This window comes from Perca flavescens, chromosome 6 (assembly GCF_004354835.1).
Source record: "Perca flavescens isolate YP-PL-M2 chromosome 6, PFLA_1.0, whole genome shotgun sequence".
NCBI classification, from domain to species: Eukaryota; Metazoa; Chordata; class Actinopteri; order Perciformes; family Percidae; genus Perca; species Perca flavescens.
The window spans coordinates 33,041,877-33,057,323 of NC_041336.1; the positions used below are offsets into that span (position 1 = coordinate 33,041,877).

Sequence of the window (15,447 nt, forward strand, 5' to 3'; positions counted from 1 at the left end):
TACAAAGTATTTGATCAGATGTGCTGGTACCGTATTAGCTCTGTCCCACTCATGGATGTATTATATTCACTGGATAGCTGGACTGGATAGATGCTGAAGACTTGGAAACGCTGACCAATCAGAGCAGACTGGGCTTTTTTAGGAGAGGGGGTCTTAAAGAGACAGGCGCTAAAACAGAGCATTTCAGACAGAGGGTAAATACAGGTATATTCAGACAGACAGTATGAGAAAAATAATGTGGTTTTTTTAACATTAAAGGATGTAAACATGTTCTAGTAGAAACCCAAAAATACAAGAATAAACTGAAAATGAGCATAATATGGGCCCTTTAACATTTAAAAGACGGAAATGTTGTTCATTGAGGCCACAACAGTACAGTATGTTCATAATGTTTCCAGATGAGGTTGAGTGTTCAGACTAGACACATGTGGACAGTGGTTTTACTTGTGTTCTTTTGCAAACAATGATCATCCTCTGTGGGAATAAACCTAACACCTGGCCAATGCAAACTCTCAGTCATACCTTGACTTCCCATACAACCCCGGTCTCCATAGTGATTTCTATGTTGTAAATCTGGAGCTCCACACTGCGGGAGACGGAGCCATCCTTATTGGTCTTCTGTTGTACATAGACAGAGAAGGCTGCCATCCCTCCTGCCTTCCCCTCCACTGCTGCCAACAAGAACAGACAGTTTCCCCACAGAGGATATGCCTGGAGGAAAGGTGGAGAGGTAAGAAAATATTTAATATTATGTCAGACTGCCACTCGGATTGTCTTAGGCACAAAACACTTAATTAATGACTAAATGTCCCCCTATATTCACCAGCTAGTCTCTAACGGTTGTCTGCCTGCTGTTTGCTGCTGAGCGGGTAGAGTACAGAGGCTTTTTCCCTCTTTTTCTGTAAAAGCAGCTGCATGCCCTGCTGCGGCTGCAAACACCACCATGGGAGCGCTGAGAGTGAACCAGAACAGTAAAGTTGTGGGTCAAACAGTTAAACAACAAGCTGAAACTCTATGAAGCTCTGTAAAGCCGAGGGGAGCCGCACATTCATCCCTACCAGCGGAACATTTCACACTGTCACATTGTCTTTTGATACGCCAATGAATGTAAAAATGCCACTTTAGCATTGGCTTCAGCCTCCAGATGTGGTGGTTGCCACTTGGTTGACATATAATCCAATAGCGATATATGTACATTGGCCCGGATGATCTATCTGTCTACACTTTACAATAAGGTACACTAAATCTTGAGTAGTTACCAGGGAACACATGAGGAACTAACTGCTAGTGAACCATTAGTTAATGAGTAACTCCTAATCACATTTCATAGACTAGCTAATGATTAGTTAAGGATTTGTTAATTGGAAAAAGTGTGAGAAACAAACCAGGAACAACTTGATAATTACTTAGTAATATGTATCACTTTACTTAGAGTAAAAAAAACAAAAAAAAGTAACTCACGTTTAAGTAATTAGTTATCATTGAGTCGTTGCCAGTTAGAGGAGATCTGAGGAGCAGTTAACCGTAGTCCTCATAAATCCACCGGAGTTTAGAACGCCAACACAAAGAAAGAGGAAGGTGACGGATATATAAATGAGGGATATTCGACGGAATTTCCAGCGGCACCTGAACAATCCTGAAAGTGGAACGTCGAGTATATAGACTAGTTGTCTAGTAACTGATCATTATCTCTTAAATAGTCCTCAATTAGGAATTATTAGGGAATCACATATTAATGATTCGTCAATTATCAAGTCGTTCCTGATTCTATCCTCAATGGTTTCTCAATCAACTCTTCAATAACATATCATTATCTGATCTATAACATTGGATTAGAAGGTCCTCATTTGTTTCCTGGTGACTACTCACCATTTTGTGTACCTTATTGTGAAGTGTTACCCAAACATTCCAGAATGTGTTTTAATGGGAAGTGGTATGCTTTTCTTGTAAAATATGATTCATCACAGTTAGATTTGGAAATGTTTCAGCACTTCCCAGCGAGAACATTTAAAACATTGCATAGATGAAAAGGATCGTCATTACATTTCTGACAAACTGTAATGCTGGAGAAAACAACATGGACTGGCAATAAACATTTCCTTAAAGGTGCTGTAGGTAGGATTGCAAAGATCCAGGACTTAGCCAAAAAATGTATACATCGACAACTTCTCAGTCCCTCCCCCCTTTCTGCTAAAGCCCAAAATGGTCTCCTAAGCCCTTCCCCCCACAAAGGAGAATGAATGTGTGTGCATAAGCAGTGATTGACACACAGTTAGACACCCCCCCTTGCCCTGATTGGTGCATCTGAACAGGGAGCTGTGGATTTTTGCAAATCACACTGTAGGTGGCTGTAAGTGGTATCAGAGGAGCCATATTTATTTATTTTTATTACCTGCTTCATGTATTTCTACTCGAACATAGGGTCAGTTTCAGCAAATATCACAGAAAGTTAGTTTTATAAGTCTTACCTACTGCACCTTTAAGTTAAAATATCCACGAATCCACAATGTCATTATTTAAATAGATAATTACAATATATAATAATGCATCATCTATTGATTTAGAGATGTAGTTCTGCATAATATGCTTACTCTTGCTTTATTCAGAAAAAAAAAAGCCTTTACCTGTCCATCAAATGACCGGACTGTTCGGACTCCACTCACAGAGCAGGAAGCTTTACCGCTGGGGGAACAGGAGGCGGAACCTCCTTTCACAACACATTTCTCATTGGCTGAACAGCGGAATTTAGGATCACACTGTACTACTCCACCTTCTGAACATACACAGCGATTGTTACATGACTGTCCTGGATAGAACACCTGAGGAAAGAGGAGTAGTAATAGAAGTGGCATAAGAAGTAGCAATATTATTAAAGAAGTTGTTTTAGCAGAGGTATTAGTTGTAGTAAAGGTGGAGTTTGATATCATTGCTGCTGTCGTAGCCCACCTGTCCAGTTTGATAATACTGTCCTTCGTACCGACAGCCACACTCTGCCAGAGGGACACACTTGTCATCACTCAGCATGAATCCATCGTCACACACACAGCCTTCTGTGCAGGGCGCGCTCTCGTCACAGCCCTCAGGGCGGGCCAGACCACTGCAGGTGGGCTGGCAGGGGGGGGCACACTGATCATAGCGACTGTTGGCAACACATGACGGAGCTGGCACAGGGACACACATGGGAAGTCAATCAAAATACAATACAGTACAGAGTGATTATGTTCCTGACAAACAGTCTTTCATGGTCCAAACATTTTGGTTTGTTACAACTGCTTACATCGGTTTTCAAAACTGTGTCGCCTTTTTTCAAAATTCTAAACACAATTCCCAAAACTGCACACCCAAAACGCTAAATGCCTCAAATCTCTTTCAAAATGAAACACTGCATTCAAAATGCCATAAACACCTCTCAAAGTGAAGCATTTGGATCAAATGGCAAACACTTCTTCAATAATAGTACATTTTTGGATATACCATGTACACACTGTTGTTCTAAATCTAAAGCTCTTTTGTCTTTCATAAGCTTATATCTACATTTCCATACAATGTTTTAGAGTGAAAGTAATCTCCAGTGATCAGTAAGTGTGGCCCTGATCTCATCAGTGATGGCTCTCCTTCCTTCTCTTCTTTGCCTTCGTCCTCCTCCTCTTCTTCCAAGTCTTCCTCCTTTACAGTTTTTTCCAACTGCTTACACACAAAATCTTTTCATGTCACACGATTTTTGAAACCTCTCACTCAAAGTGCAAAAATACACAGCAAAACTCCAAAACCATAAGCTATTTCTCAGCCTTTCACTCAGTTTTCAATTGCATAAAACACTTCTTTCAAAACATTACACACAATTCTCTACCTAAGACACACAAATCTAACAGGAAGTAACTTGCTATCCATTTCTAAACACAACCAATCAAAATGCTATACTTATTTACCAGGGCACACACACACTTCTCACATTTGCAAACACATTATGTCATAACTGAACACTAACCAATCACTGCTTTAGTATAGGCCTATACATAGGTCAAAGGTCAGAGAGTAAGAGGAGTAGGAGGAAGAGACAGGGGATAACAACAAGGAGGAGGAGGAGGGAAGAAGAGTAAGAAGGAGAGCCATCTCTGATGAGATCAGGGAGAAAAGCCCATCTTGAGTAGCTTTATAGTGGCATCCATACTTCATGCAACTATCTAATGACTATTTCAGCATTACAAATCAATCAGACTTTGTTTTGCACAAAGTGCATACAATTCTGTCCCCCCCCACACACACCCCCCGCCCCGCCCCACAATCATGCACAAACACTCACAACACACACACACACACACACACACACACACACACACACACACACACACACATTCTTTATTCTAAAAATTATATCTTTGGTTTACATATGTTTATACTTTTGTGTTCTTGTTTCATGCTACTGTATACAACACTGAGCTACTCTTAATAACGTGATGTTTTGCCCAATAAATATTTTCTGTTTTACTGTAACATTACATTGTTTTTTACAGGTGCACTTTCAACCACTTTCAGCAGATTTACTTTCTCTCTAGAACATTGTAAATGTAGATATAAACCTATGAAAGACAAAAGAGCTTTAGATTTAGAACAACAGTGTGTACATGGTATATCCAAAAATTTACTATTATGAAAAAAGTGTTTGCCATTTGATGCAAATGCTTCGTTTTGAGATGTGTTTATGGTATTTTGAATGCAGTGTTTCATTTTGAAGGAGATGTGAGGCATTTTGCATTTTGTGTGTGCAGTTTTAGGAATTGTGTGTAGAGTTTTGAATAAAGGAGACATAGTTTTGAAAACGTGTGTAAGCAGTTGGAAAAAACTGTAACTTGTCCTCGTTGTTATCCCCTGCCTCTCCCTCCTACTCCCCTTGCTCATTGTCTCTTGTTGGCATCCATTGTCCAAAACAGGTAATCTGACCTTTGACCTATTTATTAGCCTATACTAAAGCAGTGGTTGGTTAGTGTTCAGTTAAGGATTTAGTGTCTGCACATGTGAGTGTGTGTGTGTGCGAATAAGTGTACCAATTTGATTGGTTGTGTTCGGAAAAGGAAAGCAAGTCACTTCCTGTTAGATTTTTGTGTCTTAGGTAGAGAATTGTGTGTGTTTAGGAAAAAGAGTGTGTGCGTGCGTGTCTTACGACAAAACTGTTCGGTTCTCCAACTCTCCACTGTAGCTCTGGCCTGTTGACAAGAGGTGCTGAAAGCCGATAGGCTGTTGCACAGGGCCGAGGCGTGGCCTTGGTACATGCACAAATCAAAAACGCAGTCTGTGAGGAAGGGGGTGTGGTCCAGTTTACTGTGACACTGTCTGTAAAGAAAGAAAAGACAGTCAGAGTGAGGGCTCAGACACATCAACTGTACATGTTTAACAACCCTTCACTGGGATTGATCATTTATAAATCTCACCACATCTAGTTGTTGGTTGATTATTTCTTACTAAGCATAAATACATATTTCTTTACTAACCCATGAGGAGGTACATTAATGAAGTGTTATTGAAATGATAGACATCCTCCGGCCGTAATGTTGAATATTAAGCGCCTGATCTGATTAATCTCTCTTTTTTTTATATCTGCAGTCAATTTTCCTTTTAATAGAGAAAGATGAGATACAGTAGATGCTCATTAACATTGATCCTTCCTCGGTTCATTAGTATTAGACATACATACAGGCTGAAGACACACTTTCCCCTCAAGTCAGACTATGTAACTTTTGATGAACAGAAACAAAAACTGATACCAATACAAAACCAATACAGAACGCATATTAATGTTAAAAAACCTCATAAAGTGAAATTTTCATGCCATGGGACCTTTAAAGAAATGCCAATAAACCAGAGCACGTTTTTCTCCCATCCCGTAATGCTGTGTGGACTAGCCAGACCCTCTTCCGCGGCGCTGTGGAGGAAGGTCTGGTAAAGCGAAACTACGCTTGCGCACACAACAGTGTTGTGTGTGTTCAATGCACCCCCGTTTCAGTTTAAAAAAAAACTTTTTATAGGGGCTGAACGTGGCCCAGGAGGACGTACCGAAAGGGTCCAAGCTTGTCAGCGACGATGCCACAGTAGCGCTGCTGTTGGTAACGCAGTAGCAGTGCAGGCTCACACTCAGGACATTTACCATCAGGACAGTCACTCGTGCAGCCAGCTTGGCCTCCTGCCTGCGTTCAATGACATTCAAAAGCAAAACTGTCAACATATGCAGAGTATGCAGTATATTTTAAAGCTACAGCCTTTCTAGTTCCCTCTTCATGTCGCTGTACTCCTCCTGCAGCTTGGAGAGCAAACACAATGTGTTGATGCACAAAACAGGGAATTTGGTACTAAAAAAGTCTATCTTTAAAAGCTATTGCCTATATTAGCATCAGCTGATCAGCTCATGTCGATTCCCCCATCACTACCAAATGAATATTGAATAAATGAATCTCTCTGTGGCCACTGTAGACAGAAAGAACAATTAGAGCATCCAGATGGCGTCATCTAGAGTGGGGTTCTGCAATAGACTTAATATGTACAGCTGCTTTGTGCTTCTAGTATTCGACTTAATGGTGTTTTCACTTGTGTGTTTTTAGGGTTTGTGTAAGATACTCATGGGTCCTTCTTGGTAGGCCCCAAAAGACCCCCAGTCTCAACTGATACACACCTTCCAGCTGTGTCCAAAGTCATTAATGTTTTTAGCCTGGGTGCCATCCGGTTTCATTAAGTCATCACCAGGTTTGCCATTGTAGTTTCCACACAAGCCTGATAAAGAGAAACAAGCAACAAGCACAGCAGTCACATGTAAGATAAACTCTTCAGTTGCATTCCTACAACTATTTGGAAGAATGAAAATAAATTCAATCATCGACAGATGGCGAGTTTGTGATGCTCTGAATCTCTGTAAAACATAAGCCCACTGTTAAAGGAGTAGCCCAACATCTTTTTTGGAAAACTCGGTTAGACAGCAATGACATTACCTTACATGTTCGCTTGCTTTATTTATTTATTTTGCTGTCATATGTTGAATTCTTACACATTGTTGAGTTAGGCTGCAACTAACCATTCATTTCATTATCAATTTCTTGATTAATCATCTGGTCTTTACAATGTCAGAAAATAGTGAAAAATGTCCATCTTAGTTTCTCAAAGTCCAAGGGATGTCTTAAAATGTCTTGTTTTGTCCCAAACCCAAAGTAATTCAGATTAATATGATATCAAACAGAAAAGAGCAGGAAATCTCCATATTTGAGAGGCAGAAAACAGCATTTTCTGCGATTAGTTGATTATCAAAATAGTTGGCAATTATTTTCCATTGAGCGACTACTTGATTAGCAGACTAATCGTTGCAGCACTATTATTGTAGGCAGCCTTACCAGCTGTAGCAGAAGAGAATGAACTGGGCAGTGTCAAGCTGACGTAGCCGTTCCAGTTGAAGCTGAGCGTCAAACCAAAAGATGTCGTCACAATGCCAAAGAAGCCACGCCGGAACAAGGAAAGCTTTCCGTCTTCCGTGGAGTAAGGCAGGTTCACTGATTGGCTGTTTACCTGGGGGGTGTGGTACAGAATCAGTATAGCAGCTGCAGAATGCAGATATATCACACCTTACCTCTGTAACATCACATTCAGTCATTACTATAAAATGTAACAATAATGGACAAAGCTTTTGGGCTTGAGAAGTGAAGCCAAAGCTGAAGCTCCTTAAAGCTGCATTCTCTCTAACTTCCAGCAGGGGGAGACTCCACTGGCTCCAAAAATAAGTCTGTTTCTATAGAAGTCTATGAGAAAATGAGCCTACTTCTCTCTTTATTACCTCAGTAAACATTTTCATAATGCGTTTATGGTCTCAATCTCTAGTTTCAAGTCTTCTTCAATACAGCATGATGTTCATCTAGTAAATGATGGTCCCATTTATTTTAAAATAGAGGATAAAGCAGGGGATGCTTTAGGACAAAGGCTTAGCAATGCTAACCATGCTAACACTGTGGACATTAAAATAGACCTAGTTTTTGTGTGTTGTCCGTGTTTTCATCTCAAACTTTGACTGATGTGTTTTCACTTCGGCAAAGTTAACTGTAACATTTTTGTCGCCTAAAAATGTCTTGTTCAGTGTTCTGCCAACCAAGCTAGCTAGCTACCACTAGCGTTAGTTGGTAACTTAAGGGAAAGTTTGCCGATTTTTTGGACTGCCTTACATGCAGATGAATGGCGGAGCGGCAGTACCCGCAGGTAAAACTCCACTGGATAACTTGCTTCAGATGGGTTGCAAGTCGGCAACTTTCCCCCTTGAGCGTTTAGCTTAGCGCAGGGTCATTGCCACCATAAACAACACTGGCTTGGCCGCGTCATCCTCCCCAGCTCCACCCACATGTCACAAATCGTCACATCCTGTTTCAAAAACCCAAAATGGCGACGCCTGTATGGCTTCAAAATGACCAATGAGTGACGTCACGGATGCTATGTCCATTACTTTGTCATTCCACAAAGTACTGATCACTCAAACTGTATACAAGTTATATTAAGACTTGTGTTTGACAACGGGCTGTCCCTGCAGCATTGGTGTGCTGTAACTAACTACAGAGTGAAACATGGAGCCTTGGTGAGCAGGACTGGGGGTAAATACTCTAGAGGACAGACTAATCTTACCAGTATTTTCCCCACGCTGGCACGACTCATGCTGACAGTGATGTTACCGAATACAGTAAGAGAGACGGACTTGGTGTAGGCCACAGCCTTGTTACTCCCTCTGTTCTCATTTTGGACCAGCACTTGGAACGGTTCCAGGTCCTGGTTTGATCCCTTGGTGAGTTCAGACAGGACATAGGTACAAGTGCCCTGGAAATCAAACCGCCATTTGTCAAAGCTTTGGTAGTGGGGGTCTCCACTGCCCTGGCATGTTGCATAGGATGTTGGGTAGCAGTCCCTAACGCCCCCCTTCAAAGCACAGAGCTCGTTCTTCTTACAGGTCACCGATGTGCACTACACCAGAAGGGAACAGAACAGAATATCAGATCACACACACACACACACACACACACACACACACACACACACACACACACACACACACCAACCTTGGCTTGCCCATTAAGGCATTTACATCTGGTGGTGCAGGTGTTATCGCCCCAGAAAGTGGTGTCTGCTGGGTAATATCTGCCCTGATACCTACATCCACAGCTAGACTGAGGAACACATCTGAAAACACACACACACACACACACACACACAAACACACACACACACGATTGAATGTACAGTACATCAAATGTACACAGTGTTCTTGTCTTTTGCGGGTTAGCCAGAGTGCTGCTGTTGTTGTCCACAAATATTTTAGGTATATTTGTGATGCGGTGGTTTCTATTGTTGATATCAGGGTGTGTGGGTTAGGGAGAGTCTGTGTCAGTCGGCGTTCCCACATAGCTATATGTTACCTGTCTCCACTCAGCACCATTCCTGGATTGCAGCTGCATCCCTCCACACAGGGGCCTTTACACAGCTTCTCACTGTCTGGAGCAACGCAGGAGGCCGGGCAAGCGGAGCCACACGCCTCATAGTGGCTACCTGCTGGACAAGAAAGGGCTGGGGACGGGACAGTGGACATCATTGATCATCATAATTATGTTTTAGCTCATTGTTTCGAACCAATACAACACCATCCAATATTAAAGAATATCAATATGCTTGTATTAGTTTTACATTATACTTGTGTGTTCAACGGATCAATCTTCAATCACATCATCCCATCCTGTAGTTTTAAAAAAAAAACTAAAAGATTTGGGGCAGAAAAGTTAACACAGGTGCGCAGTTGGCTACCCACATAATAAACTGTTTTAAATTTAAAATGTTCAATGCCTTATCGCGCGGATGTGACCGAGCCCGACCCGAACTTGAACATCATTTCTAAATATCAGGTCGCGTCGGGCTCGGGTCAGGTATCCATCCTCTGCCCTGCATGGCAGCCTTTCGTGCCTCTAGTGATTGACTCCATATGTGTGAAGGCGAGGCGTTACGATTCTTAAAGACAATTTGCCTCTAATCCAAAAGAGGGGAAATGTTGGATAGTGATGCACAGGTTCAAGAGACATAAGATCCAAACCTTACAATTACACTGCAAAAAAACAGACACAGTTGAACACCATACGAAAAAAATAAGCAACACCTTGCAGTTATGACAGTGTTCAAAGCAATAATATTTTGCTTAGTGACTTACGGCATTTGGTGACCATTCTCCACTGAGGATTGACTTTCACTCCTTCTGACAGACAGGCATCTTGATAACTCTTCAGGTTATCACAGAGCGTTTGTCTTGCACCTGGACGAACACACACATTATGATTCAGAGGAACTCTCAACGCATAGATCCTGACATACTAAGACGTCAAAGAATTATTTGATACATGCATACTGTTTATGTGAACATTTATATGTGATCTGTGAATATTTTCAGTGTTCATTCTGCCCAAAACTGTGAACTTCAGTATTGGCTCACCTTTATTGATACAGACATCGTAGACGCAGTTATTCAGGTACATAGAGGGGTCAATCTGTTTGTGGCAGGCTGAGAATGGTCCATTTGACTCGCTCAGACTCCCACAGAGACTGGGTTGGCGGTAGTGTGTCTGCTGCTCTGGTGAACACTGGGGACAGCGACCAGCACAGTTATCACTACAGAACAGGTCGGACTTGTCATCCACCTTCCACGCCTGGATCATTTTCAGCACAGCAGAGAGACTGGAACCTGCAAGTCAAAAGCACAACATGTGAACTTCTGGCTGAATGAACAATTAAATATTCTCTTCTCTTCCTTGCCCGGTGGCTCAGTAGTTAGCACTGCTGACTCCGGGTGCTCCGTGTTCCTCCCACTATAAAGACATGCTAGGGGATTACCTCCTGGGTCCCATGACCATTTTCAGTGATGCTTCGGTTTACACAGGTCTCGCAGCATGTGTCTCACTGACATAGAATATGAGGGCGGCCAAAACTTCTTCCACCACTACCTCATGCCAGGGGCGGGATTAGAAGGGGGGCACGGGAGAGGTAATGGGGGGGGCACCGGGGGCACCGGCTCCCCCTGAAATATGAGTGCTGTCAGTCTGACAGTTGTGATTCCCATTGGATCAGAGTTCTGTCACTTGGCTGCCTGTTCTGCAATCTTCCCAGCCCTTGTCACATGACCAACTAATGTTACCATGACAACTATCTAAAATTCTGATACCATGGAACCAGCACTGGAATCGTTTTTTAAAAAGTGGCAGACTGAGCCTATAGAAAATGTGTATTGTATTTGGATATACAACTTGTTTAAAATGAAAACAAGTGAAACTAATAATGAATGTTATGTTTTATTTAGCACAATTGCATTATGTTCTTTCCTATCAAATATTTTCCATATTTCTAAGCAGATTTTCTAAGCTGTATTCTGATAAAATGTCCCCCTGTGCCACCCCACTTAAAAAATCCTGGAATCGCCCCTGCTTCATGCTTCCTGGCACTGCACACCAGTTCTACACTTCTGGGGAAAAGTGTAATTTCCACCTCTATTGGATATTGGAAGTTACATTTTGGCCACATTGGACAACTTGTTGCACCCGACCATCTCTCCTGTTACAGTGTTCTCCCTCTATGCCCCCCTTCCCCACCTGTTGGTTCGGGCAGGTCATCGCTCAAGTCTCCATTGTAGTTTCCACAGAGGCCTCCCAGCTGTTCATAGTAGGAGGATGGCACTGTGATGTACAGCCTCATGTCCCAGTCATATTTAACACTCAGGCCAAAGTCAGTGGTGAGGGAAGCATAGATTCCACTCTGCTCTACAGAGACCTTTCCACCCAACAAAGTGACAGGCATGTACTGAAGTTCTCCGTTCACCTGAAGGTAAAAACAGAAAAAAACATTAAAACAAACTGTATGTCTCTAACACTAGATATGAACAATGGTAAAAACTGTAAATGCATTGCAATACAAGAACAGGTTGTGAGGAAGTTGTGTGTAGTTGTATGGAAAGCAAAGAGAACTGTGTTGAGAGAGCTAGAAATCATAAAAAGTTATGCTTGCATTCAGGGCTTTAAATTGACACCCTCCAACCCGCCAAATGCTCGTAAAAATGAACTTTGGCCAGTAACATTGTAATGTAGTAGTACAGTAACATTGTAACGTTACAATGTTACATTGTTACATTGTAACATTGTAATGTTACTGGCCAATTTGGCGGGATATGAAAGCAGCAAACAACACTGCATCTGTTAGAATCGGCCAGCTGCAGGAATGTTGCCGGGTTGGTCGGTTTTCCGCCAAGAAATTTGGGCGGTTTTGTGTATGTTTGGCTTGGAAATGTAATCTTTATCTGGCAACACTGCTCGTAGTACTAATCCTACATTTCCCATGAACACCATGTTGTGATGTGTCGTACAACCGTCGGCTACATGTCTAGCGTATAGTGTGTCTAGCGTATTGATGAAATTAAGTAATTAAGTTATTAAAATGTGTTGAAATTAGTAAAAAAACATTTGGCTAGTGGTAAATCTGATTGGCTGGTAAATTAAAAAATGTACTAGCCATGTTGGCTGGTGATTAAAAAAGTTGATTTAAAGCCATTAGTTCATTGGCATCAGCGGCTTCATTCATGCTTTGCCAGCTGCTTGGCTACTAAGCTGACTGTAGCTGCGCTGCAATAAGACATTTTTATTAAAACATTGCTTGTGCTTGATTTGGGTTTGAGCTGTTTCTTTTAAATTATCTGAACCTTCTGGAACCAAACATCCTTACCGAAAGTCTGTTGCTGACACACATATTCAGGAAGAGAAACTATAAACTCTAATAATAATAGAACTATAACTATATTTAGAATAAACAAACTAGAAAGTAACTTATGTGTTAGAAGGGCCCAAATACAAGTCACATTTGCGTGAAGGGTAAGGTCATGTCATGATTTGAGAGAGGTCTTTGTAGGGCTGGGCAATATGGAGAAAATCAAATATCACAATATTTTTGACCAAATACCTCGATATCAATACCGCAATGATATTGTAGTGTTGATTATTGGTGCTTTCACAAAATATTTCCATAATGAGATTTTTGATAAATAATCATCAGTAATGTGGATATAATGACTAAGTGGGTAAAGGCAAATAACAGAACAGTTACAACAGTCTGGTAAATTCAGAAAATGACATCACTTAAAACCAGGAAAAGACAACACTTATGCCATATTACAATATTATGATATCCAAAATCTAAGACGATATCTAGTCTCATATCACGATATCGATATAATATCCATATATTGCCCAGCTCTAAGTCTTTGTGTAGTTTAGTATTCTCATAAAGATGTTTCTATATTTGAACAGATGATTACATTCACTGCTAGTTACAGTATACTAGGAGATCTGTTACCTCTACTTGTCCATTGTGTCTGCCGATGATAATTGTCTGGCCGTGAACACTGACGGTTACAGTCCTCACATATGTAACTTGAAGGTTACCTCGATGGTCATTCTTGGTCGTCACAGTGAAAGGCACAAGGCCAGACGCTGTCTTTGCAACTGTTGTCATAATGTAAGTGCAGGAACCCTGAAAGAAAAGATGAATGTTGGCCAACAGGCAGCAGGAACAGGGAGTTTGAGTTATAGTAATAGGACATCGCTCTTCCACCAGACAGGCAAAATAACAACGGCTGCTTGAAAATGCAGCAGAACAAGGCCATAGTGTTTGTGTGTTGTTAAGGAAAAACAAAAGGAGCAGCACAACTCATATTTACAGACGTGAAGAATGTTCTGGAGACATTGATGACCTACACAGAAGCATTTAATGAACTGTCGATGGAGGAAAATTAGGATTAGCGATAGAGTTACAGTAAACACAAGTAAGATCATTTGGTGCCATCCCAAGTGTCTGTGGATTTGCAAGAGGCATATGTCTATCGCTGCAGCTGTCAAGTTTGGGTTATCCAAAGATATTGATGGCACCGTAACAAAGATGCTCACCTTAATCTAGTTCAGTCAACCTTTTCTGGGAAATAGTTTTGGGAAATGTTCCAATCCACATGCCAACTGACCTCTACAGTAGTTTGATTGACTTTTTTCCCATTGCATTCCACGAAAACCCGCCCTACTCTGCCTCCGATTGCACTCTTCACATAATGCTGCGCTAAGGCAAAACATAACACACCTCCCAAGACGATTGTGATTGGTTTAAAGAAATGCAAACACCCCAGAGCGTTTCTTTCTCTTATCCCAGAATGCATCTGGGGTGTAGCGCTGTGGAGATAGAGCTGGCAATGTGGGACTAGTGGATATCTTATGATGATTGGTCGGGCTGTCCCAACCCTACCTGGAAGTCAAAGAGTCGGCCATCAAACGTCATGTAGTGGGGGTCACCCACTGCCCGACAGGTAGCTGTAGAGACATGGACGCACATTCCCTTCACACATCGCTCCTTCACTCGACATTTCACCTTTTCACAGGGATCCGGGGCTGGTGTAGGAGGGGGAGCACCACCTACAGGAAATACAAACACACCATAGGCATTACATGTAGCACCATGACACATTTTATTGGGCCATCATCATTAACTGTGCACGATACTTCATCAATTTTCTCTCATCCCTTTTAGCCATAGATTAAGTGATATATTCAGTTATCAACCCATTCAGCCTCCCTTTCCTCATGCTAAACAGTTATTTCGTATATATTTGTATATACAGTATATTGTATGTCTCTATTTCTGTATTTATTGTGTATTTCTTATTAATGTTAAGTGTTTCTTTGTGTATGTATGCACCATTCACCAAAGCAAATTCCACGTAAGTGTAACTTACGATGGCAATACACCCTTTTCTGATTCGTAACTGAATGAATCCATCATTTTTATGCATGTGTGTGTTGTGGACAACAACAGCAGTACTCTGGCTAACTCACAAAAGACAAGATCACCGTGTACGTATGATATACTGTACATTTAGTTGTGTGTGTGTGTGTGTGTGTGTGTGTGTGTGTGTGTGTGTGTGTGTGTGTACCTCCAGAACAAACTCCAGCAATGCCATATGCATTGGAGATTGTTCCCCCGTAGGCGTAGACTGCCATACGGGCGTCACCTTTCACTGTGACATGACTCTGCTGTTTCCCCACTGGCACGTTGGTCCACACCCAGCCATTATTTGACAGGAAGTCGCTCCACTTAGGTGTTTGGCACAGTCCCTTCACGCACACCTTCACACTGCCGGCCCCCTGCCTCTCTGACAGGATGGCAACATCATTGTCAAATCCACTCACCGTCTCCACCGCCCAATCAGTGGCAAGCTTGCAGGAAGGCGTCAGCGTTATTAGAAAGGGGTCATTTGGTAAGTTGTTGCTGAGAAGCAGCACCATTACTTTCTTGTCGCTCTTGACGACCAGTGGCTGTCTGTTGATCAATGTCTGAAGGGTGACGCTCCCAGCTGTCGGCAGTCTCCTGTGT

At 41.9% G+C, this 15,447-nt stretch overlaps 1 protein-coding gene across 1 annotated transcript in view; it reads right to left on the reverse strand.

The window, feature by feature from the left end:
* The window catches only part of LOC114557383 (IgGFc-binding protein), a 34,423-nt gene that overhangs the window by 16,480 nt on the left and 2,496 nt on the right, over positions 1–15,447 (reverse strand). The window contains exons 4-18 of the mRNA XM_028580813.1: positions 15,008–15,290; positions 14,323–14,489; positions 11,637–11,862; positions 10,487–10,735; positions 10,208–10,309; positions 9,429–9,576; positions 9,072–9,192; positions 8,644–8,976; positions 7,374–7,545; positions 6,665–6,762; positions 6,052–6,182; positions 5,162–5,331; positions 2,947–3,161; positions 2,625–2,819; positions 523–711 (exon numbers count right to left, since the gene is read on the reverse strand). Of these exons, the coding sequence (XP_028436614.1) occupies positions 523–711; positions 2,625–2,819; positions 2,947–3,161; positions 5,162–5,331; positions 6,052–6,182; positions 6,665–6,762; positions 7,374–7,545; positions 8,644–8,976; positions 9,072–9,192; positions 9,429–9,576; positions 10,208–10,309; positions 10,487–10,735; positions 11,637–11,862; positions 14,323–14,489; positions 15,008–15,290 (2,799 nt within the window). The remainder of the gene's footprint in view (positions 1–522; positions 712–2,624; positions 2,820–2,946; positions 3,162–5,161; positions 5,332–6,051; positions 6,183–6,664; positions 6,763–7,373; positions 7,546–8,643; positions 8,977–9,071; positions 9,193–9,428; positions 9,577–10,207; positions 10,310–10,486; positions 10,736–11,636; positions 11,863–14,322; positions 14,490–15,007; positions 15,291–15,447) is intronic.